The sequence below is a fragment of the Thunnus maccoyii genome, chromosome 15 (assembly GCF_910596095.1).
Source record: "Thunnus maccoyii chromosome 15, fThuMac1.1, whole genome shotgun sequence".
NCBI lineage: Eukaryota > Metazoa > Chordata > Actinopteri > Scombriformes > Scombridae > Thunnus > Thunnus maccoyii.
Genome location: NC_056547.1, coordinates 4,929,391 through 4,955,828, shown reverse-complemented (window position 1 = coordinate 4,955,828; position 26,438 = coordinate 4,929,391). Strand labels below are relative to the sequence as shown.

Sequence of the window (26,438 nt, the reverse complement as noted above, 5' to 3'; positions counted from 1 at the left end):
AATGAGATGCGTACAAGGCTTGGTCTTTGGTTCCCAAACTTTGTTTATAAGTCTATAAACTTCATATAGTGTCAATAATTGTCATTCAATTATAATTACTGACGGTAGGAGGTATGATCATAAGTATAGAAGCCAAATTAAATACTTAATTGTAACAACATAGTGGAGAAGAAATGCAAAAGAAGTACAATATTGTATTTTCATTAGTTAAGTCCACCCTAACAGCTGCGTGTATTAAATTAAATTAAAACCTCAGTGTTGACTTTCTCACTCATATCAGCTACCACAGCCAGACAAGAGGGTCAGTTTTAAGTGCTGGGTGGACTGAATAAAATAATAGCTCTCCACCAGCTTACAAGCCATTTTATCTGACAGCCTCAGGATGTAACCCCATGGTCTAATATTAATTTTACTCATTTTAAAGGCTGAATTAAATCTAACTGACTAAATAATATTAAAACACCTACTAAGGGTACATTAACTAAGGTCAAGTCTGCTAGAGATTGTGTTGGATCCTACCATTCCAGGCTAATATACTGGCTAATTTTTAAAACAGCCGTTAACTAAATTGGCTGTAGAAAGAGAAGCACAAAATTTCACAGCATGAAGGAAAAGTGCATATTTTTGAAAACAATCTGATTAAATGAACGTTTATTGTTAACTTATGATTTATGCTGAATTCACAAAAGAAGAAACAGGAATCAGGTCATCTTTTCTATTAACATTTATATCATTTCCATGAGTTTTTTTTTCTCTTTCTTAACTTTAATTCCTTTACAGTATAGAAATCCTGCGGGGAAAAGCAAGTCACAGCACTGTCTCATTTAATAATAAAAATGAAACATTTTCTCTTAGCGATAAAGCTCTGATGGAAAATGTACCACACAAATATTTTAAAATGCTTAGCAATGTGTCTGCAGAGAAAGGCTGAACAGTCTGCAGGGAGGCAGAAGCCTAACAAATGTTTGACTTAATTTAGGTCATATCATTAAGGCTCAGCCGCCAAATCAGCTGCCAGTGGTGTTCGCTGCCAAAATACAATAAAAAGGACGTGTTTCATGAACACGCAGTCAGTAACCTATAGGATACTGTGTGTTTTCACTGCATTAAAAGGTAATTTTTATGATTAATACTATATATTTTATGTATTAAATGTTTAGATTTTTAAAAGGTGATGTTATTTCTTATAGAATTTTGGCTGTTGTAGAATAAAACACGCCAAATTTGATGTAAGTTTCAAAAGTTAGAGGTCACACGCACATCCACCCAACAGTTATAGGCACACACACCATCCAAGGAGCCAAAATCACAGCTCTGTGACTGTTGTCTCAGAGTCATGGACACTAATGTCCTCTCTGAGTCGTTCCGGCTCTCAATCTCTCTCCTATCAGTGGCCAAGCCCTAAGCCCAAACAGGAAGCCGCTCTAAATTGATTAGCCCTCACCCCTGACCTTAAACAACCCCTGAGTCTAACCATCACATGGAGTGAGGTGAGTAAAGATTACTCGAGGAAAGGGACACGAGGGAAGAGGTGGAAGGTCTCTGAGAGAGATCTCCACATCACGATGTTGTTATATGTGTGTATTCATTTAGTGTTTTATCAATCTAGTTAATCCAATAGAGATTAAAGAACTTCCCCCCAAGGAAACCAGGCCAAGACAGCAGCATACGGTATTTAACTAGAGATTGAAAAACAGTGACACAAATTATTCAGCCTTTGTCAGTTTAGTTTTTCTTTACCATATTTGTTGAAATAAATCCTTCCTGTCGGGTGTGCATGTATCATGTACGTGTTCCTGTTTGGTATATATAGTATCTGAGCTGATACTTTACCAAAAGCAAGTTTCTGACACTTGGTTTTGTCTTGAAAATGTCATAAATTAAAGCAAAGATGTTTCAGCTTCTTCAGGATTTGAAGAAGTTGCAGTCTGAGCGACACTTAACTTTTTTTGATCATTCAAGCAGATCAAAACTTCAGTCATTGTTACCAGCTATTGTAGCCCAATAAGCATTGTTATGGTGATTTGCAGGTCAAAAGATGTCTAGCTGTTGGTTAAAACTTTGTCTTGGCTATCAGGACCTCCTGTGTTTGACAGCCAAGAATAATCCCTTTAACTTCAGCTTCTAACCAGCCAATTGGGTTACATAACAATGTTTCAACAGCTTATGAATGACTATACAATGATTATATGTAATCTAGACATCTAAAAAACTTTCACTTTTTAACTTAGTTTGAAACAAAGCACCGCAAAGAGAACTTTTGTAGCTGTTATTATTTCTCTCCCAGTCTTTTCTAATTTGTTTACATTGCATAACACGTTGAAATATGTGAAACATTTTGACTGGAAGTATAACATAAGGAAGTCAACTTATACTGACATCATCTGCACTTACTGCGGCTGCTAGACGGAGTCTGTCGCTCAAACGTAACTATAGGTCGTTTTTGGTGACTGAATTTATGACCTATAGTGTTGTTTTTCTTTGGAGGAGAGGTTCAGCCATACATGTGATTCTGCAGACTCACTTGTGCTACAACATTTTCATGACGCTGGTGTCACACTGCAAGACTAAAAACCCTGCTGCCCGCCGGCCTGTGAAAGCCTCATTATCAGTGCAGGTGGGCTCAGGCTACGCTCAGGGAAAGTGTTGCCAGAAATCCCCTTCGATCTCACTCGAAGGTGTGAGACAAAACACAAGCGGAGCCAGGATTTACCCTCCGTCACTCCCTCCTCTAACAGGATGTCTACGCCACCAGCCCTCTGGCCACGCGCCGAAGAGCGCAAACCAGCCTCACCTTCAATTAGCTTCATCCTCCCTGACGAGGCTATTAATCGCGTGCGCTGGCAGAGAACAAAGCCGGATTTTCTGTTGAGGAAGATGAGGATGAGCAAGGGAGAGGAAAGAGGAGGATGTGAAGGGAGGGGCAGAAGCTATTCCCTTCCAACTTTAAATGTCATACAGCAATTCTTCCTTGTTCACTGCTGAATTTACTGTAAATCTCACTTCTGACTCTTCAGTGATTTCTGAAGTTAGTCACTTTCTTCCAGCTCAGAGCTTGTTTAATTTGACAGGTCTTGAAGGTTGACTGTTGATCTATGACTGTGGGAAAAAGTACAATCCCATCTCATGGGAGCATCTAGCTTGGTCTTCATCCGTAGATGAAGTTTGTTCGGTTGTCATGGAAAAATCTCTGTTGACAGCCACGCTCAGTGTTGTTGTATGTGCTGTTATTATTTCACTTATAGCACTTTAACTATGGTAGCTTCAAAGTGAAGCATTAAAGGTCAACTTTCAATCCTAAATTATTAAAAAAAACATAATCAAATGAATAACCAAGTGATTTTTTTTATCCTTTTAAATTACATCATTTAATTTGTTTTTGTTATATTTAATTGTTTACTAAATCCCACCAGTTCAGTTCATATCTTTATTGTCACACAAGAGGAAATACTTTTTGCAGCAAGACAGCATGAAAACACAAAATCATGAAGCATAAACACAATAAAACACTATCAGACTACTGAAGACATAAAAAGTGCTGATACTATGCACACAATTCAGAATAAAATAAAGGTGTCTGTAAGTCAAGAAAAATAAAGTGCTAAGCTGTGTGAGAAAACGAGAGGCAGTTTATAATGTATCAGTATTAAAAGCACTTATTGAACATGGAATAAATGAAAACTGTTGAAACCTGTATCTCTGACCAGAGGAGAGGATGACAAATTCCTTTAAGAGAGGATGGAGCAGAGTTGGACCCTTTGGTTCTTCCACTTTATTCAAGCGGTGAGAAATCCTGACATTTGTGTGTGTGTGTGTGTGTGTGTGTGTGTGTGTGTGTGTGTGTGTGTGTGTGTGTGTGTCTGCAGGCGAGGAATTCCTCCAGCTCTTATTCCAGCTCTCTGAGAGAACTCCTCCAGCGGAAGATCAATGCTCTGGAGGAGCAGCTGCACAGCTACTACAGGGATCACCATGACTACGGTCACCATAACGACCACCATGGAGATCACCATGACGACCACCACGATGGCCATCACGGCAGCAGCCACTACGACGACCACCATGACGACCACCATGGCGACCACCATGGCGACCACCATGACGACCACCATGATGACCACCACGACAACCACCATGATGACCACTATGGTATTGGTCACCACGACGACCACCACGAAAACCATCATGGCAACCACCCCAGTGGCCACCACTACAACCATCACAGCAGTCACCATAATCGGCATCACGACCACCATTTTGACCACCACTACGACTTGCACCACAGCCGGCACCACAGCAGTCACCATGGCAGCCATCACAGCAACCACCATGGTGACCATCATGACGACCATCACGACAACCACCACGGCCACAACGATGGTCACCACAGCAGCGGTCACCATGATGATCACGGTGACCATCACCCCCACCACAGCAACCACAACAACCACCACGATGACCACCATGATAATCACCACGGCAACAGCCACCATGACAACCATCACGGCAGCGATCATCACCCACTGCGGCTGCCTTTCAGCAGTAAAGAGACGAGTCTGCGGGGCTCGGGACACAAGCTGGAAACAGTGCTCAGCCAACTGCACCACGGCAACAATGACCACGGTACACACACACACACACACACACACACACACACACACACACACACCATGTTTGTGCCTCTCATGTAATCACTGTTTTTGCATTTGAGACTTGTGCAGTGATGAATGCATTCAAGTCACGGAAAAAGGTCACAGTTTACTGATACAATCCAGAAATCAAACACCTGGCACGTCAGTTACTAATATCTGAAGACACTTTGAAGTCTCTTCTGTCCTGACAGTGTAACAAATTATCTGTGTAGTCGACCTAATGTAGTCTAGTTGTACCTCTATATTTAATATATAATATGTAATAGTTAACCTATATTGTAGTTCCTGTAACTTGAAAATTGAATTATTTCCTTGCTCTTATTTCGTAGCTACAACACAACCAAACAAAACATTTTCTTATCAGGCTCATACTGTACTTTTATACATGACTCAGTCTCTAATGTTTCAGATTTTTATATAAACCAAGAGGGTTTCCGGTTACTTCCGTTATTTGGTTGAAGGAATACAGTTATATCTTGCAAAATGGGTAAAAAAAAAAAAAAAAAGACTTTACTGCATACCAGAAAGAATAGGTTTATAAGACTTGGATTCATTTTGGTTTATTTCTGTGACTTGAATGTAATTAAAAATGGAAAACCCTCAAATGAAAAAACAAACACACACATTCAAAATGACTGGAGGTGAAGAATAACAACAATATTACAATCATAAGGAATATTTTATAAAGACTGTGTGATTGTGCTTGTTTAAAAAAAGATAGTTGGACTTAAGCCATTGCAATTCTGCATTAATTAATGATCACAAATTACATTTATGTAGTTAAAACCCCATTCCATTATGTTTAAACTTCAACTATATAATTTGATTACTTAAAGATTACATTTAGATCAAACTACTTTGATTAAGTTAAACACTGCACAATGAAAGTGCTGCATTGTGTAGCTAATTTAAGCCAGAAGGAATTAGTTGCCAGCTTGTGTTTTAAATCATCAAACTCCATGATTTATTGCATTGTTATCGGATAAAATGCATCATTTAATAAAAATGATAAGAGCTAAATTACGGCCAGTAAATGTAACACTAGTACCAAGATTACAAGAGATCAGTGGCGTGATAGCTCACCATCTGATAGCAGAAAAGAACAGAACAGAAAAAATGTCTGGCTGTCTGTTAAAACTGGACCAAATTTTGTTGACCCTTTATTAAAGGGGAACTATTATGTTTTTCCTTATTTTCAGTCATATATATGATGTTACAATGTCGGATGTTCATATTAAACGTGGCAGGAAATCTTGGGTTTTCATCAACAGTAACTTAACATGAGTCTGATACGGACCACCACAGTAATGCCAGCTTGTTTACTTCCACCTATAGCTCAGATTCATCTATACAAATGAATGGTTTGAATCTAAACTCTGCATTCTTCATCTCACCAGGAACCCACAAGAAGCTAAAGAGTCCCAGCGCTTTCCTGCTCGACTTCCCCATGAGGACCAACTACATGTATGCCAGGATGAAGCGGTCGGTGGTCAACGAGATCTTCGCCCTGACCATCTGCCTGCGGCTGAAGGCAGGAGCGGGTCCCGGCATTGGTACTCCCTTCTCCTACGCCGTACCTGGGCAAGCTAATGAGCTGGTGCTCATTGAATGGGGCAACAACCCTATGGAGCTGCTCATCAATGACAAGGTAATGTAATATATATTTGTAGCATCTGTTTCCTTATGTACACCATCACAAAATGAAGAAAAATACAGATTAGGAACTCTTTGTTAAAGCTTTTACAAATGAAATAATTAAAGTAAAAGACAGCTCCTCTTGTGGTGAGCCCATAGACTGTATATAAAGACGGACATAGGGAGGTGTGATGTCACCCACTGGTTTGCATTGGAGCCAGTCTGAAGTCCAGAGTTGCAGCTTATGGTTGACGCCATCTTTTCTGTTTGGAGTCAGGACCTTCCAAATAAGGAGTGTGGGGTGTTGTCTTTCACGCTCTGGGAACACGTCCCGCTACCTCAGACCAAACCTAACACTAGCTTACTGGGAACACCTAACAGTGCACACTTGCGCTAATGTTAGCTATGGTAGCTAACTTTAAAATATTTCCATATTGGCTTCACCGTCAAGCCGTGGTAGTTGCCATTTGGGTCATTCCTATTGATTCTGGTACAGGAAACACTGGTATATAGTGTTTATGGTCTCTATGAAGTTCTTATAGAGGGATTTTCCAGTCAAAAAGCTGCTTCTCTCAGCTTTAGGAGACCAGTGTCCTTAGATACCAACTGCCAGTGTTACTAATCTAGCAGATGGTGAAGTCTGATGGTCACAGCTCAGACTGACGGGACAGCATCACCTCAACAGTGGAGGTTAGAGCTACAAGGAGAGGACAGCAACCTCAGGCTCAGGAGTTCAGTACACATGACCGTGACATGCTCTCAGTCACCGTTGAACTTGACATGCACAGCGACCCTGTCTACTAGAAGTTACATTTAGACACCACATTTTCTCATTATGCCGATATAAAACATAATGTGGCTGGCATTGCAAATTAAACAGAGGCACCACTGAGGTTTAAGGGCAAAACACACCAGAATATGAGGGAGAAGTTAAGGAAACGTTACAATATGCAGTGAGAAGCTTTCGATTCATTTTGTTGCTTCACCCAGAAAAGATTGAGAAGCTCTAACTTACAGCACTTTGTAGATTTAACTTTGTCTTTATAAAAATTGTTTATATGTCACTTTGAATGACAATTTATGATTTAACGAGGCACTTCTACATAATTAATTTGTACACAGACTGTCAACCGTCAGATTATTCAATTATTCTATTAACCTCCTAATCATTCATTCTCTGAAAGGCTGATACCTATTTCCCCGAAACAGAAGACAGATGTTTGTCTTTTTCCCTCTCTTGCCCCAGTACTGCAGTGCAGTGAGCTCAACAAATCAACAAAGCTTAATTCAACAAAGTTAATCTGATTATCTTAACTGATTGACCTAATTGTTTGTAGGAGTGACATTACCAGGAGGGATAAACTGTCATGTTTGTTTTCTGTGAGTCACACAATTGGCAGTCATCAAACTAATCAATGACACAATTAAACGATCTGCAGTATACAGTTTAATCAATGTCTTTAATTCATTTTCTGGAGTTTATGAGGAGGAGCAGAGTGGAGATTCTCTCCTCTGCTAATCCAATTTTTCCCCACAGCAGTGAATACGCGCATGTAAAGCTTCGGTACAGTGATGTTGGATGAAGAGTTTTTTCTTTCCTGACAATACAAGGAAAAGGAAAAGAGGTTTCTGTACAGTGACTATGTGCAATTAAAGGTGGGAAATGCAAGGTCAGAGTGGAGGAGTCTGTACTTTTGTTGTCACAAAATGATGACATGTCCTAAATCATAAGGTCAGGCCTCAATTATCCCCATATTCTACCACAAACTAAGTCTCTTGATTGATGCATGTACAGCTTCTCTTTTGATAATATGAATAAGATAAGTAAAAGATCACACACAGCATTTGATGCATTTGCTCATAAATTGTTGAACCTTGTGCAAAAGCTTAAAAACAATACAAAGATTTTATTCAGATAAAAAAAATTAGAGGCAAAGTTTAAACGGGTGAGTTATAAAAAAATTCACCCCCCGTACAGTTGTCATGAAAGGGGAAATTAGCTACAGAGACCAAAACCATTTTTTGTACCAGGCTGTAAACGTGTTTATTTCTGCTGTAAAGTTGGGCATTTTAACATGGGGGTCTTTGGAGCCTCAAGTGGCCATTCAAGCCACCTCCACATTGGCTTCATTTTACAGGCCCAGAGGTTGCCACTTGGTTAGAACCTCTCTAAAGGGTCACAAGGTAAAATCTGAGAGGTTGTGACATGATTAATGGGACGAAAAAGAAGAAAAATAATATTCTGCAACACAAATCTACATGCATTTTTTCTAAAATTCTTAAATCTTTGCTTTTCTTTCATCTTGTGAAATACAGGATAGATTTACTTCTTCTCCCCCAATAACCAAAATTTCTCAAAATTCTTCTTTCTGTCTCTCTCCACCTGTGTGTTTAGGCGGTGACGTTGCCAATCACCATGACAGACGGGAAGTGGCATCATGTTTGCGTGACGTGGTCGACACGCGACGGTGTCTGGGAGGCCTACCAGGACGGGGTGAAGAAAGGCTCGGGTCAAAACCTCTCAGCCTGGCACCCAATCAAACCAGGAGGGACCTTTATTCTGGGGCAGGAGCAGGTAAGACACACCGTATACAGACAGATGTTGTAGATGTGTACAGTTAATGTGCAAAATATTGAACTTATACTTAACTTTATATACCAACACTGTCAGACAGACATTCCTTTGACAGACATTTGTATAGCTCAGGTGACATCAGAACAGTCTTGACACAAACTCTTCGTCCACTCTCCACAGGACACGATGGGAGGCCGCTTTGACGTCACTCAGTCCTTCATGGGAGAGTTATCAGATCTCCAATTCTGGTCCAGAGTCCTGACACCCAATGAGATCTACAGCCAGGCAACCTGCGGAGGCCACCTCGTTGGTGACGTGATGTCCTGGTCGCAGGAATCACTGGAGCTCCACGGCAGGCTCACCGAGTTCCCCTTTGACCCCTGCCACTAAGTATGGACACTGGTACCCCCGCATCCAGCGCTGTGGCATCATCCCATGTAACTGATGATATGACTGTGTCAAAAAAATGGATGGAGAGTGGAAAAATGTGATTCCGTCATGAATGAAAGATGGGGGGGAATAATTCATTTCATCGTTTGCTCTGGTTTTTCGTCATATTGGTCTGCAGAACTTTAATAACACAAATACAGCCATGAGCAACAGTAAGAGCAAGGAGTCATTTAGCTTTTTATATATATATATATATATTGCCATTCCTGTCCGATCTCTCTGCCTTCTCCACCTACAGCCTAACTTCCTCGCTCCAATGCTCTCAGCAAGTCGACTTTGAAGACTCCAAAGAGCGCAAGGGCTTTGGATTTACCGGCTGTGTGGTCATGATTGCGGCCGCTCTGAGGGATCCAACAAACATAATAGGATTTCCTTCCATCAGAACAAGTCCAAAGGTTGCTTGCTGACATCAGCTCACCTGCACTAACTTTGTTTTGCTCGTTATGTGAGCAACATAAACATTGCAGAAGGTGAAAGAGTGACTAAAAGGCACAGGATCGCTTTTAAATCAAGCCACACGGAGACCCTGAGCCATGATTGTCCCTTCATGTTGCTTTCAAGTGTTTATTTTCATGTGACAGTCAGCACAACATAATGAAGTCACTTTTGCACATTGAGATTTTAGCTGTTTTATAATAGTATTTCATATTGAAAACTCTACAACAGACTCTTTTTGTGGAAAGAAAACAAAATTTGCTTTTGTGGCATCCAGAAAAAAATATGTAATACTTGTGTTATGTCTTCTTCATAACTGTTGCATTTTATCAATGCAGGACTGAGTATGATGTTTTAAATTTTCTGTGTCTCTCTGTGTAAGCGGATCTGTGTCTCTATTCAAAAGTCAAACAGGCGTTACATAATAGCGCCACGGCTCAGCGTTAGACATGACAGACTGCGGCCACGAGCCACCTGACTGCATCGGCGCAGGTTAACTGTCCGTCAACGTGTCACCGCGGTAATGCTGATGTCTTCTCAGCAGCCGGTGGCTTACAGTGGGATTTAACTGCGGTCAACTGATCTGATCCTGCCTATTTCTGTGCTCGCACCAGTCCGACCAGCTTTAACCACATGACAGAGACAGACACACCGACACACACACACACACACATACGCACACTCATACCTGCTCAAAGGAGATGAAGAGGTGAAAGGTTCTTCATTGTTAACTGTCTGTAGGTGCACTTTCAAGTTTTTATAACAAAAAAAAAGGGTTTTGTACATGTAAATGATATCAGATAGTCTGTTTTTAATTATTTAAAGGATTTATTATGGTATTTCTCACGTTGTAAATAAGTAATTAAGTACATAGCACTTTCTCAACCCACTCTATGTGGGTTATATGTTTATTATAACCCTATCCCCTTTGAGTTAAACTCAGAGTCCCTCGTACTGTATTGAACTCTTTATTGGTAGTGAAATGGGGTTGCCATGGTGATAGAATCTCTCAGCATCAGGACCACATCATCCCGACAGTGTCGCGCTACAGCTGTAAATATCCACGAAAGTTCCTTCGACTGTAATGCCAAGACGAGCAGCACTTTGAAACCATGCTCCTGTTTTCTTCTCATGATAGTGGGCCAAATGCGCGTGACATGTTTTTTTTTTTCTTTCTTTGTATCCTATTTTGTTTCCCCTGTTTTTGTTACATAGACTTCGGTTCATACATCCCCTTCCTCCTAATGAACTGTGTAGTCTGTAAACTGAATGTTTATAAAAAGAAAATAAGAAATACAAGACTTGCTTATTCTCGCCTTTGGTGTACATTTTAATGTTTGATAGGTTATCTTTTTTTTTGTTTTGTTTCGATTGTTCTTGTGTCTTTGGCTGTAAATATACAAAGTATTACTGTGTGTTCAGTCAACTGTCCCTCCCTCATGTGTAAGCCAAAACTATAAACTGAATTGTAAAACTTGGAAGAGGAAAAAAGAAATGCACTATAAACGCTGTCAAATATTTGTAAATAAGTCAGGGTTTTGAATAAAACTATATAAAATATTTTATGAATTCAAACTGGGCTACAAACTAATTTCTTTGCACGTGTTGTGTTGTGATGGTTTGTCACTGATACAATGCAGCTCAAATAGCAATTCAACAACTGTATTTGTATTATTTGTTAGCAACAACATTAACATATCAATGAGTTGAAGTTAGCTAACAATAACTAAAAAGTAAAATGATTTTGGTTGAATTATACTTTAGAAGATACTCTTCATTACTGTTAAAGGCTAACTGGTGATTTTCTATATTTTTCTTATTGTCAATAAATCTCATGTTCAGAGCCAAACCAACAATGAATTGATCTACTAACAAGCATTGTGTGTGTATCCAAAGTCTGATATATCTTATTCCTCTGTGCTGTAGACCTCCGTTGTTGTCCAAAAACGATTTAAAACACATGAATGAGCCACACCGCTGCACTGGGTGACCTGTTCTTTCGCCGTCCCGTTTACAGAGCTTCACTAGCTTGTTGCGCTACATATCACAACCCCTCAACATTGCACTAAAGTTCTTTGAGACATTTATAACGTAGTACAAAGTCAAGAGGTTGTGATACGTAGCGCAACAAGCTAGCAAAGCTCTGTAAACAGAACTGTGTTCCCGCACATGCTCAGTGGTGTCTGCCCTACACAGAACTACTCTCCAGAGACTCAAATGTGGTTGCTGTTATTAGTTGCTATTTGTTTCGAAACAAACTACCGTGTCACGGTAAAAAAACATTGACATGTTTTCAATAGTTTTTGGACAACAAAAGAGGTTTTGTTGACAATAATAAAAATATAGAAAATTGCCAGCCTTATCTTTTAAAGATCAGCAGCCTCTATATAAACTGTTGGCAACTAACACTAAGAAATTGTCTGAGCTTTTGTATTTTAGGAGCTTTTGTATTTTAACTAACTGAGATAAAACAAAGAGACTCCCGTGATGGCTGTAACTGTACATCAGCTGCTGAACTCTTTCCAACAGGCTGGTTTGTTATCACACACAGTCCTGCTTTGCATACAGTTGCAGAGGAGCCAGTATTTTAATATGAGATACAATTCTACATTTACTAACCAGACTATTCTCTCCTTTACCTGCTCTGGGATCATGTAGGATTTCATGTATTTGAACTTTATATGAAGCCTCATCGACGCAACTATAAAAGTGGGAACTATTACGCGCTGATGCAATAATTACTAAAAATAAGTGGCTGTTGGTGTTCTGTTGGATGAAACAATGGGAGTGAGCAATGGATCGACTCTGCTGGAGGAAGAAAAAACCCAAACACCTGCAGACAAAAGTAACGTTTTACCTTTTTAACAAAAGTTTTCATGTATCAGCTTAAACTTTTATACATTTTTTATGTTTTTTAAAGGAAAATTACACTCAAAGATAGTTGTATTTTCCACCGCTGTTCAGTTTAAAGCACATTTTTTTTGTATTTTAGGCAGTTTTATGTGAATCAGTGGGTCAATTACTTACATAGATTGTGTCAATGGCTTTAAGAAGAATACTATATATTGGAAACAGAGTTTTTATAAGCTTTTTTTGCTCTGTATTCATTTATTTGGATAAGTTTTACTCATTACATCAGTGTATAAGTTCATTGATGTGCCTTGTAGATCCATTAGTTTAAAGGTTTTGTGTTTAATGTAAATATACATTTTCTCACCTATCCCTCGTGGTGCTGACCATCCACATACAGTATGTTTCAGCTTTATTTGCTGAGGTTTTGAGACATCTACCACTTACCCTATACAACTGTTTCAATGTTTGTTTCCAGAAACAATGTCCCGGTTATTTCGGATAATCTACAGACCTCGCTGTGGAGGGGAGGCGGTGGTAGATATCTCAAAACTTCAGCAAATAAAACCCAAAGACTTACCATGGCTGGAGTCTGTTAAAGGTAAGTGTAAAAATATAAAAACACTGATTCAGCAGAATCTAATGCAAAAAGGCCTTTATTTACATGTATGAAGCTTTGTAAAGAGAAGATTTATTATGCTTGTTGTATTGGATTGTACATCGTTTCTATTGGTTTGTGATTTAGGTGAACTGACCCTTTATGAACATTTACAGCACTGTAATAAGTCAGCTCGCTCTGAAGTAGCAGTTTGAGGAGTATTCAGTGTTTTTCTGTTGTTTTGTCTCTCAGGTTGGTTCAGTCAGTACACACAGCTGGCTCACTACTTCTCCCTGCTCTGTTTCCTGCTCACCATCATCACTCTGCTGCTGACTTTCTGCTGTGAGTGCTTCACTTCATGTTCGTTGAATAGTTTTTGTGCAACAATGGAGACTTTTGATACACACAGATGATACCTGGTAATGGGATCGAGCCATTGTTGGGGTTTTTTAGTGTTTTGTGGGCAAAAAAAAGGTGAAAATGATGCTTTTCAAAAGCTAATATTTCACAGTAGCCATTAACTGATGATTTTTTTTTTGGTGTTGATCCTTCTGAATCCTGAGAAATCCTGAATATTCTTTAATCATCCTGCCAGCTAACGTATTGTCAGAATCCAGGGCAGCCGTTATTTTAGAATGAATGTCTTCATTTGAAGGTTTACAGAGAGGATTAACTCTCTATGTTTCTTCTGTACGGCCTCATCTTTTTTTTATACCTCTGTCAGTCTGCTTTGTTTTCTCCCCGACACATCCTTTATTATCCTGTATCCATGGAAACGGGTGATGGGACATTGTTGTATGTCATTTTTCTGTCTTTCTGGTTGGCGTTTGATACCACAGTGTTGCAGATCACGTTGGTGTTCCAGTCGCAGTCGAAACTGCGGGAAACCAAAGTGAGAGATCTGACGAACAGACTGGAGAAGCTCAACCAGTCATATCGCTTCCTGTTCTCCCAGTATCCTGCTCTCAACCAGTACTGCCCGGTCAGCAACTCCACTACTGGTGGTGAGATGTGTTTTGTGTGTGTGTGTGTGTGCGAGGTGAAGGTATTTTGGGAAAGTGTGTGAACAAGGATTTATTTGGGGGATAATACTTGGATTTAGACACATAAACACTATAATTCTGTAAAAGTGAACTTCCAGTCATGCTGTAGCTTCAACCAACCATCTACAGATTAATTATTTGCAAAAATTGTTTGACCCAGCTGCTCTGATTTGCATAATGGTTTGCAAAAGTGCACCAACCACAATCAGCTCAAACACGACGCTGTGAGCTGCAAGTTCTCAAATCAGATAACAGGTACTCAGTCTTTTGTTGTCTTTTCTATGAATGCATTTATTGTGCTGATTGAATCCATTAAATCCCAAAATACAGTTTTAAAGTAAAGCAACTATGTAATATGCTCTTGTCTAATAACACTTATATGAAAAAGCATTTTGCAAGTATTGTTTGTATGTATTTACACTTCAGAAGGTTAGAAACAGTCACATCGAGATAATTTCATAGCTGGAAATTTTCAAATCACTGCTGTAAACTGAGCCCGGCTTCTGTTGTGAAAAAAAAAAAAAAGGTCACGAGGAGAAGATGAGTTCATTCAGCTGCTGTCTTCATTCCTCTTCTCCACTCAGAGCGAAAGTGCAGCCCGTGTCCGGCCGGCTGGACGTCAGAAGGAGAGAAATGCTTTCTGTTCAGTAAGGACAGAGCCGACTGGATCAGCAGCCAGTACCGCTGCATGGCACTGGGAGGCGCTGTGGTGCAAGTCAGGACAGAAGAGGAGCAGGTGAACACAAACACGCTCTTGTTTCTGTTCTGCTCAGATATCACAGCTTCTTTTTTTTTCATTATATTGACCCTAATTCATTTCAATTCTACCATATACATGTACTTAGTCTATTTCTTTCTTTATATTACAAACAACAACTCTCAAATCTATTACCTTCTTTTAATCTGTCTTAAATTAAACTTCATTAACGATATATTCTGCATCTGTCCACTTGTAAACACTTGAGATGCTCTTCCTGAAATATCAGCTCTCACGACACACATTTTGGCACACGCAAACACACACACACCATCAGAGAGAGAGGTTAAGAATAGATTTAAGACCTCTATGAAATATGGAAACGTCTGCAGGAGCAGAGGTCATCTGAGGTTTTGACTTTCACTGTTTTACTGTACATGAAACACTGTTTATGTCCTCGATTTTGTTCTTAACAAGCCACACGACGTCTGAAGAAGAAGGTTAGGGATTAACTGTACAAAATATTGACTTTTTTTTTACTTATTTCTCAGGTGTTTCTGTGGAAAACGGCTCAGAGTCTGAGCCAGGGAGACTCGTACTGGCTCGGCATGAGGAGCAGCAGTGCTGACGGGAGCTGGCAGTGGAGCGACGGATCCCTGATGGAGAAGGGACCACAGTGAGTAATGACAGGCGGGGGGGGGGGGGGGGGGTGAGAAGGAGGAGGAGGAGGAGGAGGAGGAGGAGGAGGGTTGAGCAGGGACAAACGGGGCTCGTGAGCTGATGAGCCGCATGATCTCTTCTCCTGAGGCTCGTCAGACTTTGGTCACATGTCACCTGATCACAAGTCAGGAGACACAAGTATGGAAAGATAAGACGAGTGACTCCTGAGCCTGGGTGAAATATCTGTTTTATGAAGATAACAAATATACGAATATACTGTATAAGATATGAGCAGGCACACAAGAGAGGAAAGTTATTGAGTCTGTTCAGGTTGATTTGTTTAAAGTTCAAATATAAAAATAAATTTATGAATAAAAACAGGTGAATTTGGAGTTTGCACATTATTTTTAAGAAGGAATAACACTGAAAAATACATCATGAGGAGGTCAAAATAAGAAGGAAAGATAAGAAACATAACTTAAAGATGGTAGGATTTAAGACTTTTATGGATTCTTCTGTTAAATGTGTTTGTTTTGATACAGAATACAATATTTACAGATCTTGTTTTCTTAAAAGGAATTTAATGTGTTTGATGGAGTGTGAATATGTGTGTAAAAACAGAGCACAGATGATGAAAAATATGCAAAAAGATGGTTTCTGAATCATTTCCTTGATGCATAAAAGTAAAAAATAATCTGAAAGTCACAGTGAAAAGAAATTTAACTGTTGGCTTATTTTTTTTCCATTAAAGCTCATTTTGGTGATTTTTATTTTAAGTTTTGTTTTTTCCATTCACAGATTTTTTTTGTTTTCGTCAGATAATCGTCACCTTTGATGCAGAAAATTGAAGTTTTCATTTTTTATTTTGTAATGAATCGCTTGTTGTGCACTGCAGCTGGTTTTAATTAAAATATTCTCATCAGGAAATCGATTTTAGGAAACTATTGTTAATTGATAAAATAAGAATAATAACTGTGGAATATCCAAAACTAAAAAGCATTAAAATCAGACCCGGTCCAGGCTGATTCTGATCAGTTTTTCTCAGTTTAGTTAGAAGATTTTGCTCTTTTTCACTCTTCTATTTTTATATTTTCAAGCATTTTTGCCTTTATTTGACAGCAAAGATGACAAGAAAAACACATCGACTACTAATTCAAGCAACAAGTGATATTTAAAAGCAGATATTTTTCTTTTTAAACTGACTTTAACTTTTTCCTTTTACTGTGATCAAGAATTTAAATCACATTATCAACTAATATGATACAGAATCATCTCATTTTTAATCAGAGGGTATTATAAGCGTTGGGGCTGCTGTTTTAATTTTATGACGTATTTTCATATAGAGGAGTAGTGGTTGCCATGGAAACAGATGAAATTCTGAGCTTGTGTTTTTTGTTTTTTTTCTGCTCCTCATCTCTGCAGGTTTTGGCAGCGTGAGCCTGATAAAACAGACACACGGGAGCTGTGTGGTCGACTCACACCGGGAGACAACTACAGGAGGACCTGGTTCGTCTCCAAATGTTCCAGCCAGCTGAGGAGCATCTGTGAGAGGAGACAAAGTACTCTGCAGTGAGAGGAGAAGATTCAGCTTCAAACAACTCCAGATCATATCTGAAGAAGCAAAACACACAGAATAAGACTGTAAAACAGCTTCCCCTTTGATTTAAATGTATTTATTCTAGTGATAAAACACTTTAATCACTAAAATCATTCTTGTTGATTTGTGTTTTTGTTTGTGTGATTTGTTGTGTTGTGTTTAACTTTTCTATTTTTTGTTTGTTTGTTTGTTTTTTGGTTTGTTTGTTTTTTGCAGGACTGATTCCTCATTCAAACTCCACTAAATGTTGTTACTATTTTAATGAATAAATCCCTCAGCTTCACACAATCAATTATAAATCATTTAAAAGTGTTCTATGAATAAATGTATTATTGTTATTAATTATTAAATAATAGATGTTTGCATAATTGTATTATTAATTAATAATAAAACAATAATAATCATATTAGAGATACAGGTAAATTGTGCAAAATTGGATATTAACAAAAACTAACTGGAAATACAAATACAAAAAATTATAATAGTGTCTGAACAATGTAAGTGGTGAAGTGATATAAAACATTTGTCTCATACAATAAAAAATAATATATAAGAAATTTGACAAAAAAAAATTCAGACTGACTTCTTTTTGGGACTATATTGTCTCATTATATATATATACACACATATTTACAAAAAAAAACTTGGAAAAAAAAAATCAGAGAGGCCACTAATATCAGGACAAGGAAGCTCCTCACAATGCATGGAGGGTTTCATCCCAAGTCCAGCACAATGAGACTGTACGCTAAGCGGAACGAGGGAGGCCGAGGACTGGTGAGCATCAGAGCCACTGTCCAGGACGAAACAACAAACATCCAGGAATACATCAGGAAGATGACCCCCAAAGATGAGCTGCTAAGTGAATACCTCAGGCAGCAGAAACCTGATGATGCAGAGGAGGAGGAGGAGGTATCATCATGGAGGGACAAGCCCCTACACGGCATGTACCACTGACAGATAGAAGAAGTGGCTGATATCAAGAAATCCTACCAGTGGCTGGAAAAGGCTGGACTGAAGGACAGCACAGAAGCACTGATCATGGCAGCACAAGAACAGTACAAGATCAATAGAGGCGGGGATCTACCACACCAGACAGGACCCCAGGTGCAGGCTGTTCAAAGATGGTCCTGAGACAGTTCAGCACATAATAGCAGGGTGTAAGATGCAGGCAGGAACAGCGTACATGGAACGCCATAACCAAGTGGCTGGCAGGAACATCTGCACTGAGTATGGGTTGGAGGTCCCAAGGTCACAATGGAAGACACCTCCTAAGGTGGTTGAGAATGACCAAGCCAAGATCCTGTGGGACTTCCAGATCCAGACTGAGAAGCTGGTGATGGCTAACCAACCAGACATCGTGTTGATTGACAAACAACAGAAGAAGGCAGTGGTGATAGACGTAGCAAGCAACAGCAACATCAGGAAGAAGGAGCACGAGAAGCTCGAAAAAATACCAAGGGCTGAAAGAGGAGCTAGAAAAGATGTGGGGAGTAAAAGCAACAGTGGGGCCTTGGTGGTAATTGGAGCACTGGTGGCTGTGACCCACAAACAGGGAGAGTGGCTCCAGCAGATTCCAGGTACAACATCTGAGGTCTCTATCTAGAAGAGCACAATCCTAGGAACAGCTAAGATACTGCGCAGAACCCTCAAACTCCCAGCAGGCCTCTGGTAGAGGACCCAAGCTTGAGGAAGACACACTCCATCGAAGGGAAATTTTGTTCTCTCTTGTAATGGAGATCTTTATTTTAATGACACTTTCTGAATAAATAAAGCTCAACTAATTAACTTCTTCAGTAGACTTTGTGTTAAGATTTCTTTACAGAGTCAAGAATGTAGATCAGGTGATGTATAACATTATTTTTATGTTGCCATTAAATGTTGTGCATATGAGCACATACACTCAGCAAGCACTTTATCAGGAACACCTCTGCAAATCTAATGCAATCTAAAAACCGGCTCTGCCATCTTTTACAAAGCTTATACATTTTCAGCTTTTGTTGACGTTGTCAGAAAGGTGATAATTCTACTTTATGTTTATTGTTGAGGTTGTAGTGGGTGGTGGGGGTGGTGTTCTGGGGTGTATTACACTGAAAATGTTCCTAATATTTTGCCACTCATGTATGTGTATTATAAATTATAATATTGGGAAAACTTTGTCTACAAAAACTGATGTAAATATGTATAAGCTTAGTATAAGTTGAATTTATGGCTATTGTATTATATATACAACAGCCTATATATATATATATATTTATTTTTCTTTCTTTCTTTTCTATTTGCATTTTATTTGTTTGTATATGTGCTCATTTCTTTAATTTGCACTTTCATCAGTTTTATGTCTGGGCTCAGTGCTGCTAGATTTACAAACAGGTGACAAATTAAAGGAAAAGCCGGTCCAGGTCTGAATGTTTGACCCCTACAGTGAGGGGATCTGGTGGCTCTGTTATGCTTTGGGAGACATTTTATTGGCACGGTTGTGTACTTGTCCCCTTTAGAAGGAAGGGTCACTGCAAATCAATACAAAGCTGTTCTGAGTGATCACCTTTACCCTATGATGAAACATTTCTATCCTGATGGGAGTGGTCTCTTCCAGGATGCCTCAGTTCACAGGGCACGAGGGGTCACTGAATGGTTTGATGAGTATTAAAATGATGTGAATCATATGCTATGGCCTTCACAGTCACCGGATCTCAACCTAACTGAACACCTATGGAAGATTTTGGACTGACGTGTTAGACAGCGCTCCATCACCATCATCAAAACACCAAATGAGGAAATTCTTTTGGAAAAATGGTGTTCATCCCTCTGTTGAAGCTGTTCTGCTGGCACGTGGTGGCTCAACACCTTTCTAAAACACTTTATGTTGGTTTGTCATTTAATTTGTCACCTGTCTGTACAGTACAGTATGTGCTCATTGTGCTTTGATATCATCTTTTACCTGTTGGCTGCAGTTTTCTGCACCTCCGCGTGTGTCCACCAGGTGGCGGTGTTGTCTCAAACATTAGCCGAAGGGCCGCGTCTGTTTCCCGGCATGCCTTTCGAGTGAGCAACCCTTCAGACCAAAGGACACCGGAGGATCGGGATTACTGCGGATCTTATCTGTGAACGGTAAACCGATTCTTTCAGAAATATCACATATTTCCTGCTTTATTACTAGTAACGTTGTTGATGATGAGTTTTGTAATATATTTACTTCTGTCATTCATGTCGTATCTCTGACAGAAAGGTTAACGGTATATGTAAAAAAAAAAACGCTCACTGGTGTATTGGCTAATTCATTGACAGCTGAATGGGTTTAAATTACGTTACTTAATATAATCGCTGATCAAACTTATAATTATAACAGTTGGTGTCATTTTGTTGTCGGTTGAACAGTCAGTTTATACGTTACAAATGATCGGCTATTGAGCTAACGCTAGCCAAACCTGCTACATGTCAAACAAGGACGTGATATCTGCTGAACTCCGTTTGGGAAAAGCGATATTCTTCATATTTCCAGTGTTGATGCGAAACTTGTAACTCGTAGAGCAGATTTGAAGGTTTCTTGTTAATCAGTAAAGTCAGCTGGTAAATTCGGCTCACAAAACAGTCACCAAGAATAGTTTAAACAGAGCAAATAACCAGGTTTATTAACTGATACACTCAACTGTGTATCTCAACCCTTTACTGTGTATTCTGGGGTAAAATAAATCTGAGATTGAAGAAGTATTCACATCATTTACTGAAGTAAAAGTACCAGTACAACAATGTAGATATACTGAAATACAAGTAAAAGTCATGCAGGAAAAATCCTGCTTAAGTAAAAGTACATTATTATCAGCTTGTAGTAAAAATAGTGGTTTGGTCCCTCTGACTGATATATTATTATATATGACATCATTAGATTATTAATAGTGAAACATCAGCGTTAGAGCAGCATGTTACTGTTGTAGCTGCTGGAGGTGGAGCTAGTTTCAACTACTTTATATACAGTTAGCTAGTTTAGTCCAGTGGTTCCCAACCTAGGGGTCGGGCCCCTCCAAAGGGTCAGCAGATAAATCTGAGGGGTCGTGAGATGATTAATGGGAGAGGAAAGAAGAAAAAGTTCTGATACACAAATCTGATTTCAGTTTTTAGACTTTCTCTCTAATCTTTGATTTTTGCTGAAATATTGGATCATTTGAACATTTATTGAAATGAAAGCATGTGAGAAGTTTAGAGGGAAAAATCACTATTTGGTGGAGCTGTTAACAACTCATAGACATGTGAAATGTGACCCCGACTACACACTGCTTTTTATAAGACGTCAGAAACCAAAAAGGTTGGAAACCACTGGTTTCATCTTTAACAATGTTTTGTATTTTAAAAGCTTGTTATATTATCCATTGTGTCAAATCTTCATCTGAAAAGTAACTAAAGCTGTTAAATGAATGTAGTAGAGTGGAAGTATAAAGTAGCATCAAAATACTCAAGTAAAGTACAAATACCTCAAAATTGTACTTCAGAACAGTAGTTGAGTAGATGTACTTAGTCACTTTCCACCACTTTAAAAATCACGTATCAAATTCAGAACTACTGTCTTTTTCTACTGTGTCTAGTGTGATCTCAGTTCATAGTTATTCACTCTGTTGATCCTCTGCAGATCTCCAGCAACTAAAGATGTCTGACGTGATCGAGGAGAAGATCAAGAACTACAGGACGGCTCCATTTGATGCCCGTTTCCCCAACACCAACCAGACACGCAACTGTTACCAGAACTATCTGGGTAAACATGACAACTCACAGCCTCAAAATTAAGTGCACTGTTACAGATCTAATACAACAGACTCGTATAGATATCATATAACTTGTTCACAATTGATCTGTAAATAGGAAAACTAATATTTCTGGAGAGTTTTTGCAGGTGTTACTTATTTAGTTTAGGTCAGACAAAAGCTTATCACAAGGTTTTAGACTGATTGACTCCTCTAAAGTGAATTTAAACCAGTAAGCAATGCAAACTGCATCAACATCCCTGTGTAGGGTTTTTACATTAAGCATCATCATTAAGCATCAGAAACAGCCCAAACCCTCCCACCCTTTACACCCTGTACCCCTTGGCTGCAAAGAGAAAATAATTCAGAGCTCATGTATGTAGATACATCAGGGCTGGACGTCATGACCAAAATCACATATCCTGATAACAACACCTATCCTGATATAGCACATTTTACACATTTTAATTCATGCTCCCCACCTGTTGTCTCTTCATCCTTTGCACAGATTATATTAAATTAATCTTCTTGGCTTTTTACTCACAAAGCTTTTATTGCACTGACAGTAACATAACAAGTGTAGTCGTCATCAACTCGAGTACTTCACCTGGTTCAGTGTCTCTCCTGTGTGAGCTGCACGTACACGGAGGGTTCAGCCCCGCCCGCCGCGAACCATACAGAGCAGAGGAGAGCAGCACGACTATAAATGACAGCTGAGACTCTCTCACACTGAGCCGAAATGAAACGAGTGCACATATATTTGGTAAATATTATAAATAAAGACAGTCTGTACTGTGTTTTTCTGTCATTTCTGGTCGTCGTCTCGCTGCTTCTCTGCTCTTCCTCAGCGCGGGCGGGGCTGAGGCCTCCGTGTGTGTGTGCAGTGCAGCAGAGAAGAGACAGACAGCGGTGGAGACTTGATGACAACTAAACTCGTTATGTTACTGTAGTGCAATAAAAGCTTCCTGATTAAAAGGCCAAGAAGAGTAATTTATCAATGTAATCCGTGCAAAAAAATTGCCATAAAGAGTGTTATTTGCATCACAATGAAATAAACAGTAGAGCATAATATGAAGCGATAGATGTTTTTCTATCGTCACATGATATACAGTATATCGTCATATTGCACAGCCCTGAGATTCAGGTACATAAAGAGATGACATTGCAGAGACAGGTTAGCTTAGCATTTTAGCTAATCCCTATTTGAAATGATGACATCACTATTTCACTCTTCTTCAGACCTGATCACTGCTGATTTTTAAAATAAACGTAGTTACACCGCTGACATGTTAATAGAATAGACTAAACACAGCTGTTCCAAAAGTGTGTGATTACAACCTGAAGGATGTAATTAATTAGAATAATTTTATCCTCAGACCTGCTAAGAAATGGTTGTCAGTTATTTCATAATCAGGTAAATTTTCCATATTGAATTTAACTGTCATAGTGACAGAAAAGTTATAGAAACAGTTGCAGACTAACGATTCGCTCTGATCAGCAGCCTCGTCAGGAATAAGTGCGGTTCATTTATCTCCTGCTCCAACAGCTCTTCCTTCTCTCTCTGTGTCGTCTGCAGATTTCCACAGATGTAACAAGGCTCTGTCCGCCAAAGACCAGGACACGGCTCCCTGTCAGTGGTACCAGAGGGTCTACAAGAGCCTCTGCCCCATGAGCTGGGTATGCAGTAACAACTTTATACCAGAGCAGGGCGACAAATCCTATTCATTCATCCACATTTTTGCACAGAGAGGTTACTTCTAGTCAAAACTAATGTTGATAATAGCTTACATTAGGCTACATTAGACGTCCTGAGTCATGAGAGTCCTGTTAACTGTGCAGTGAAAAGTTTCTCTATGTGCAGCTGCTACACTGAAGGGGCCTCTCGCTGTATCTCACTATCTGATTTTCACGACTGTATCTACGAGAAGGACGGACGGAAAAAGACTCTACACACTGATCACACTGAATCCTGTGTTTATGCAGGGAAAAAAGTGATTAAAACTGCAAATTGACCCAAAACTTGGGGGGAAAAAAAGAGATTAAAGTAATTTGGCCGTATCTCCACCTACCTCCAAACCACAGACTGCTGCTGTTTCCCAGTCTGAGCAGATGATCATCAGTCCAGCTCAGAAAGTGATTTTTCTTGTGAGACAATTAATTAACAACTGCTACACACGTTTGTCTCAAGATAGAATAATGTTTTGTCTTTTTCCTCATATTTGTGTACCTATAACAGAATGTTATCATCTGTCCGCTGTATATTAGAAACCTGTGTTCCTTTTTTGATTTCCAATAGTGATCTCTTTTCCTTTTCATGAGTATCTCTATTTCTTTTTCATCTTTTTTCTCTGCTTCTCTCACGCAGGTTCAAAAATGGGATGATCAGCTGGAGGCGGGAACTTTCCCCGGGAAGATCTGAACGGTCACGTTCCTCTCCGTCCCTCCTTTACTCTCTTCACCTCAATATCTTAATGTGAAGCGTTCTGCTCGTCCTGTACAGAAGCAACTAAATAAATTATATAATGTTACTGTGAACACTGTTGTACTTGTTCTGATTTATACTTTAGTTTGTTTTAATGCTGAAAACTTAGTGTGGAGACGTTACCTGAACAGCAGCTTTGGACAAGAAGAAGCTGAGTGCAGAGTCTCCACAGTGTCGCTAAAGGTCTGATATACAACATTCAGCCTCACTAGATATCAGTAAACACTATTTGTTATGTAAAGATATATAAGAGTAACGGCTACCTGAGCAGAGAATGAAGTCGCACTCCCTCTGTGTGTGTGTGTGTGTGTGTGTTGTAATTAGAGCCTATTGGTGCATTTGAGTCCCACGCTGTCCTCCTCCCGGCCATTTTCAACATGGCGGCTGGGTCACGAGCTTTCTGAAATTACAGCTAAACAGTTCACTAAAATATGTCGGCTCAGGAGCTGCTTTTGTTTCTTATCTTTATCAAGAAAACGACCCGCACAGTTGTCTTTGGTGCTATAGTGCGACATCTAGTGGGGCTGAATGTCGTATTTTGCACCTTTTTTAAATATTCTTTTCTCTTTAATGAGCAAGTTGTAAAGAACACTTTTACTCACGTTGACAGCTTTACAAGTTGCAGTACATCTGGATGGAGATTTATGGGATGAAAGTCATTTCATCAATTGAGTAGACACATGTAAAGGCCTGGTTAGTTTCCTGCTTTTGTTTCTTAGATGTTAATGTGGGAATAGTTTATTTTCTTGTATTTGTCCTGTTTGTAACAAGAAAACAGTAAGGGGACCAAATGATGGAGATGGGAGGAATGGCTTTGCCAGATTTAGCTGATGCATGCCAAAGATTCACATATTTTCATTTCATTTGTTTATTCTGGTCCGTTAAAAAACATATATACCAAATCATATTTATTTACAACATTTACACGTATACAAAATGTTATGTTTAATAGAAGAAAACATTCAGTGCATAATTTCTTATGATAACTCAAGAAATATTCTCTCTAAATACTGTAAAAAAAAGTAAAGGCTGAAGCATAAGTTTATTACCCTTTTTAACTCATAAAGACTCACTAAAAATAAAGATGAAATAAAACAATACATTGCCTCTGTACATGTAACACATGAAGGACACAATACAGTGATCATAATTATAACACACAGATTTAAATTCTCTTCCACATTATTTCTTTGATCATTTTATACATTTTCATGTTTTACGTTGTATTTCAGTTTCCAGGTTAAGTGGATATGAAATGTGCATGAGGAGAAACTAACAGAAAAGTCTGGTCAGTGTTGCTGAATCACAGATCTGCCAACGTTTTTACTCTTGATTCAAAGAAGAAAAACCTCCACATAGATACGTGGTAACGGATGAAACCATGTAGAGCGAGAGAAGAGCTCTCCCTCTTCCATGGAGAGACATGCTAAGGACACACAGTAAATTTTGGGTAGACAGACGTAGCAGCTAGTAAAATTACAATTTTGATAAACAGAATGACAATGTTGAGGTACAAACTTCAGTAAATATTAAGTGCTGGGTCTAAAAGAGCATCGAGAGTGAAGAAAAAAAGCCTAAAAAGTGCAAATAACCCCTCAACACTGCACCACTTCTAAATAAAAGCGTAAAACAAATACATGAGGGTGCTTGTGTAGTTGAGTCATCAGTCCTGCTGGGAAACAGTTAAAATGTCTGTGATCAAGTGTTTTTAAAACTCATGCAGACAGAGCAGAAATATACTCAATTCATTGCATAATCACTTCACACAAACCTCCATCAGCTGACTTCTGTTACTGTGTCACGAGTAAATCATGAGAACTGACAATGGAAACTGCAGTGTGTGCTTTATCTGACACCTGATGTATCCGGTTTGAGTTCACATGTTATGATATGGACTTTATATGGATCTTTGCTTACACATATGTAGAGGAAAAAGTCTGAAAAGTAATCTGGAGCATCATCTAAGCTGCACCGCATGACCCGTTGCCCCAGTAACGGGCCGCGTTGCATCAGCATCCGCAGCATCAGCAGCAG

General features: G+C 39.2%; 3 protein-coding genes across 6 annotated transcripts in view; all 3 read left to right on the top strand.

The window, feature by feature from the left end:
• The window catches only part of LOC121912483 (neuronal pentraxin-1-like), a 29,088-nt gene extending 17,816 nt beyond the window's left edge, over positions 1-11,272 (top strand). For all 3 annotated transcript variants that reach the window (XM_042434599.1, XM_042434597.1, XM_042434598.1), the window contains 4 exons: positions 3,867-4,620; positions 6,047-6,297; positions 8,680-8,859; positions 9,040-11,272. In XM_042434599.1, the coding sequence (XP_042290533.1) occupies positions 3,867-4,620; positions 6,047-6,297; positions 8,680-8,859; positions 9,040-9,249 (1,395 nt within the window). In that variant the 3' untranslated portion in view covers positions 9,250-11,272. The remainder of the gene's footprint in view (positions 1-3,866; positions 4,621-6,046; positions 6,298-8,679; positions 8,860-9,039) is intronic.
• A 1,122-nt stretch (positions 11,273-12,394) lies between these two features.
• On the top strand, positions 12,395-17,546 carry LOC121912508 (C-type lectin domain family 6 member A-like). Of its 2 annotated transcripts, XM_042434644.1 has the most exons (7): positions 12,395-12,589; positions 13,073-13,195; positions 13,445-13,534; positions 14,032-14,196; positions 14,820-14,971; positions 15,484-15,608; positions 17,015-17,546. In XM_042434644.1, exons 1-7 carry the CDS (start codon positions 12,526-12,528, stop codon positions 17,163-17,165), a joined length of 870 nt encoding a protein of 289 aa, XP_042290578.1. In that variant the 5' UTR covers positions 12,395-12,525; the 3' UTR covers positions 17,166-17,546. The 2 variants fall into 2 exon arrangements, with proteins under 2 accessions (XP_042290578.1, XP_042290579.1); XM_042434645.1 differs by lacking the exon at positions 13,073-13,195.
• A 2,643-nt stretch (positions 17,547-20,189) lies between these two features.
• On the top strand, positions 20,190-24,457 carry LOC121912509 (cytochrome c oxidase subunit 6B1-like). The gene is made up of 4 exons (XM_042434646.1): positions 20,190-20,297; positions 21,811-21,933; positions 23,499-23,599; positions 24,288-24,457. Exons 2-4 carry the CDS (start codon positions 21,828-21,830, stop codon positions 24,339-24,341), a joined length of 261 nt encoding a protein of 86 aa, XP_042290580.1. The 5' UTR covers positions 20,190-20,297; positions 21,811-21,827; the 3' UTR covers positions 24,342-24,457.
• Positions 24,458-26,438: the final 1,981 nt, after the last annotated feature.

Coding starts and splice junctions, on each gene's coding strand:
- LOC121912508 (XM_042434644.1), top strand. CDS start 12,526: ATGGGAGTGAGCAATGGATCGACTCTGCTGGAGGAAGAAAAAACCCAA. Junction 12,590..13,072: donor CCAAACACCTGCAGACAAAA/GTAACGTTTTAC, acceptor GTTTGTTTCCAG/AAACAATGTCCCGGTTATTT. Junction 14,972..15,483: donor TCAGGACAGAAGAGGAGCAG/GTGAACACAAAC, acceptor CTTATTTCTCAG/GTGTTTCTGTGGAAAACGGC.
- LOC121912509 (XM_042434646.1), top strand. CDS start 21,828: ATGTCTGACGTGATCGAGGAGAAGATCAAGAACTACAGGACGGCTCCA. Junction 21,934..23,498: donor CTGTTACCAGAACTATCTGG/GTAAACATGACA, acceptor TGTCGTCTGCAG/ATTTCCACAGATGTAACAAG. Junction 23,600..24,287: donor GCCTCTGCCCCATGAGCTGG/GTATGCAGTAAC, acceptor TCTCTCACGCAG/GTTCAAAAATGGGATGATCA.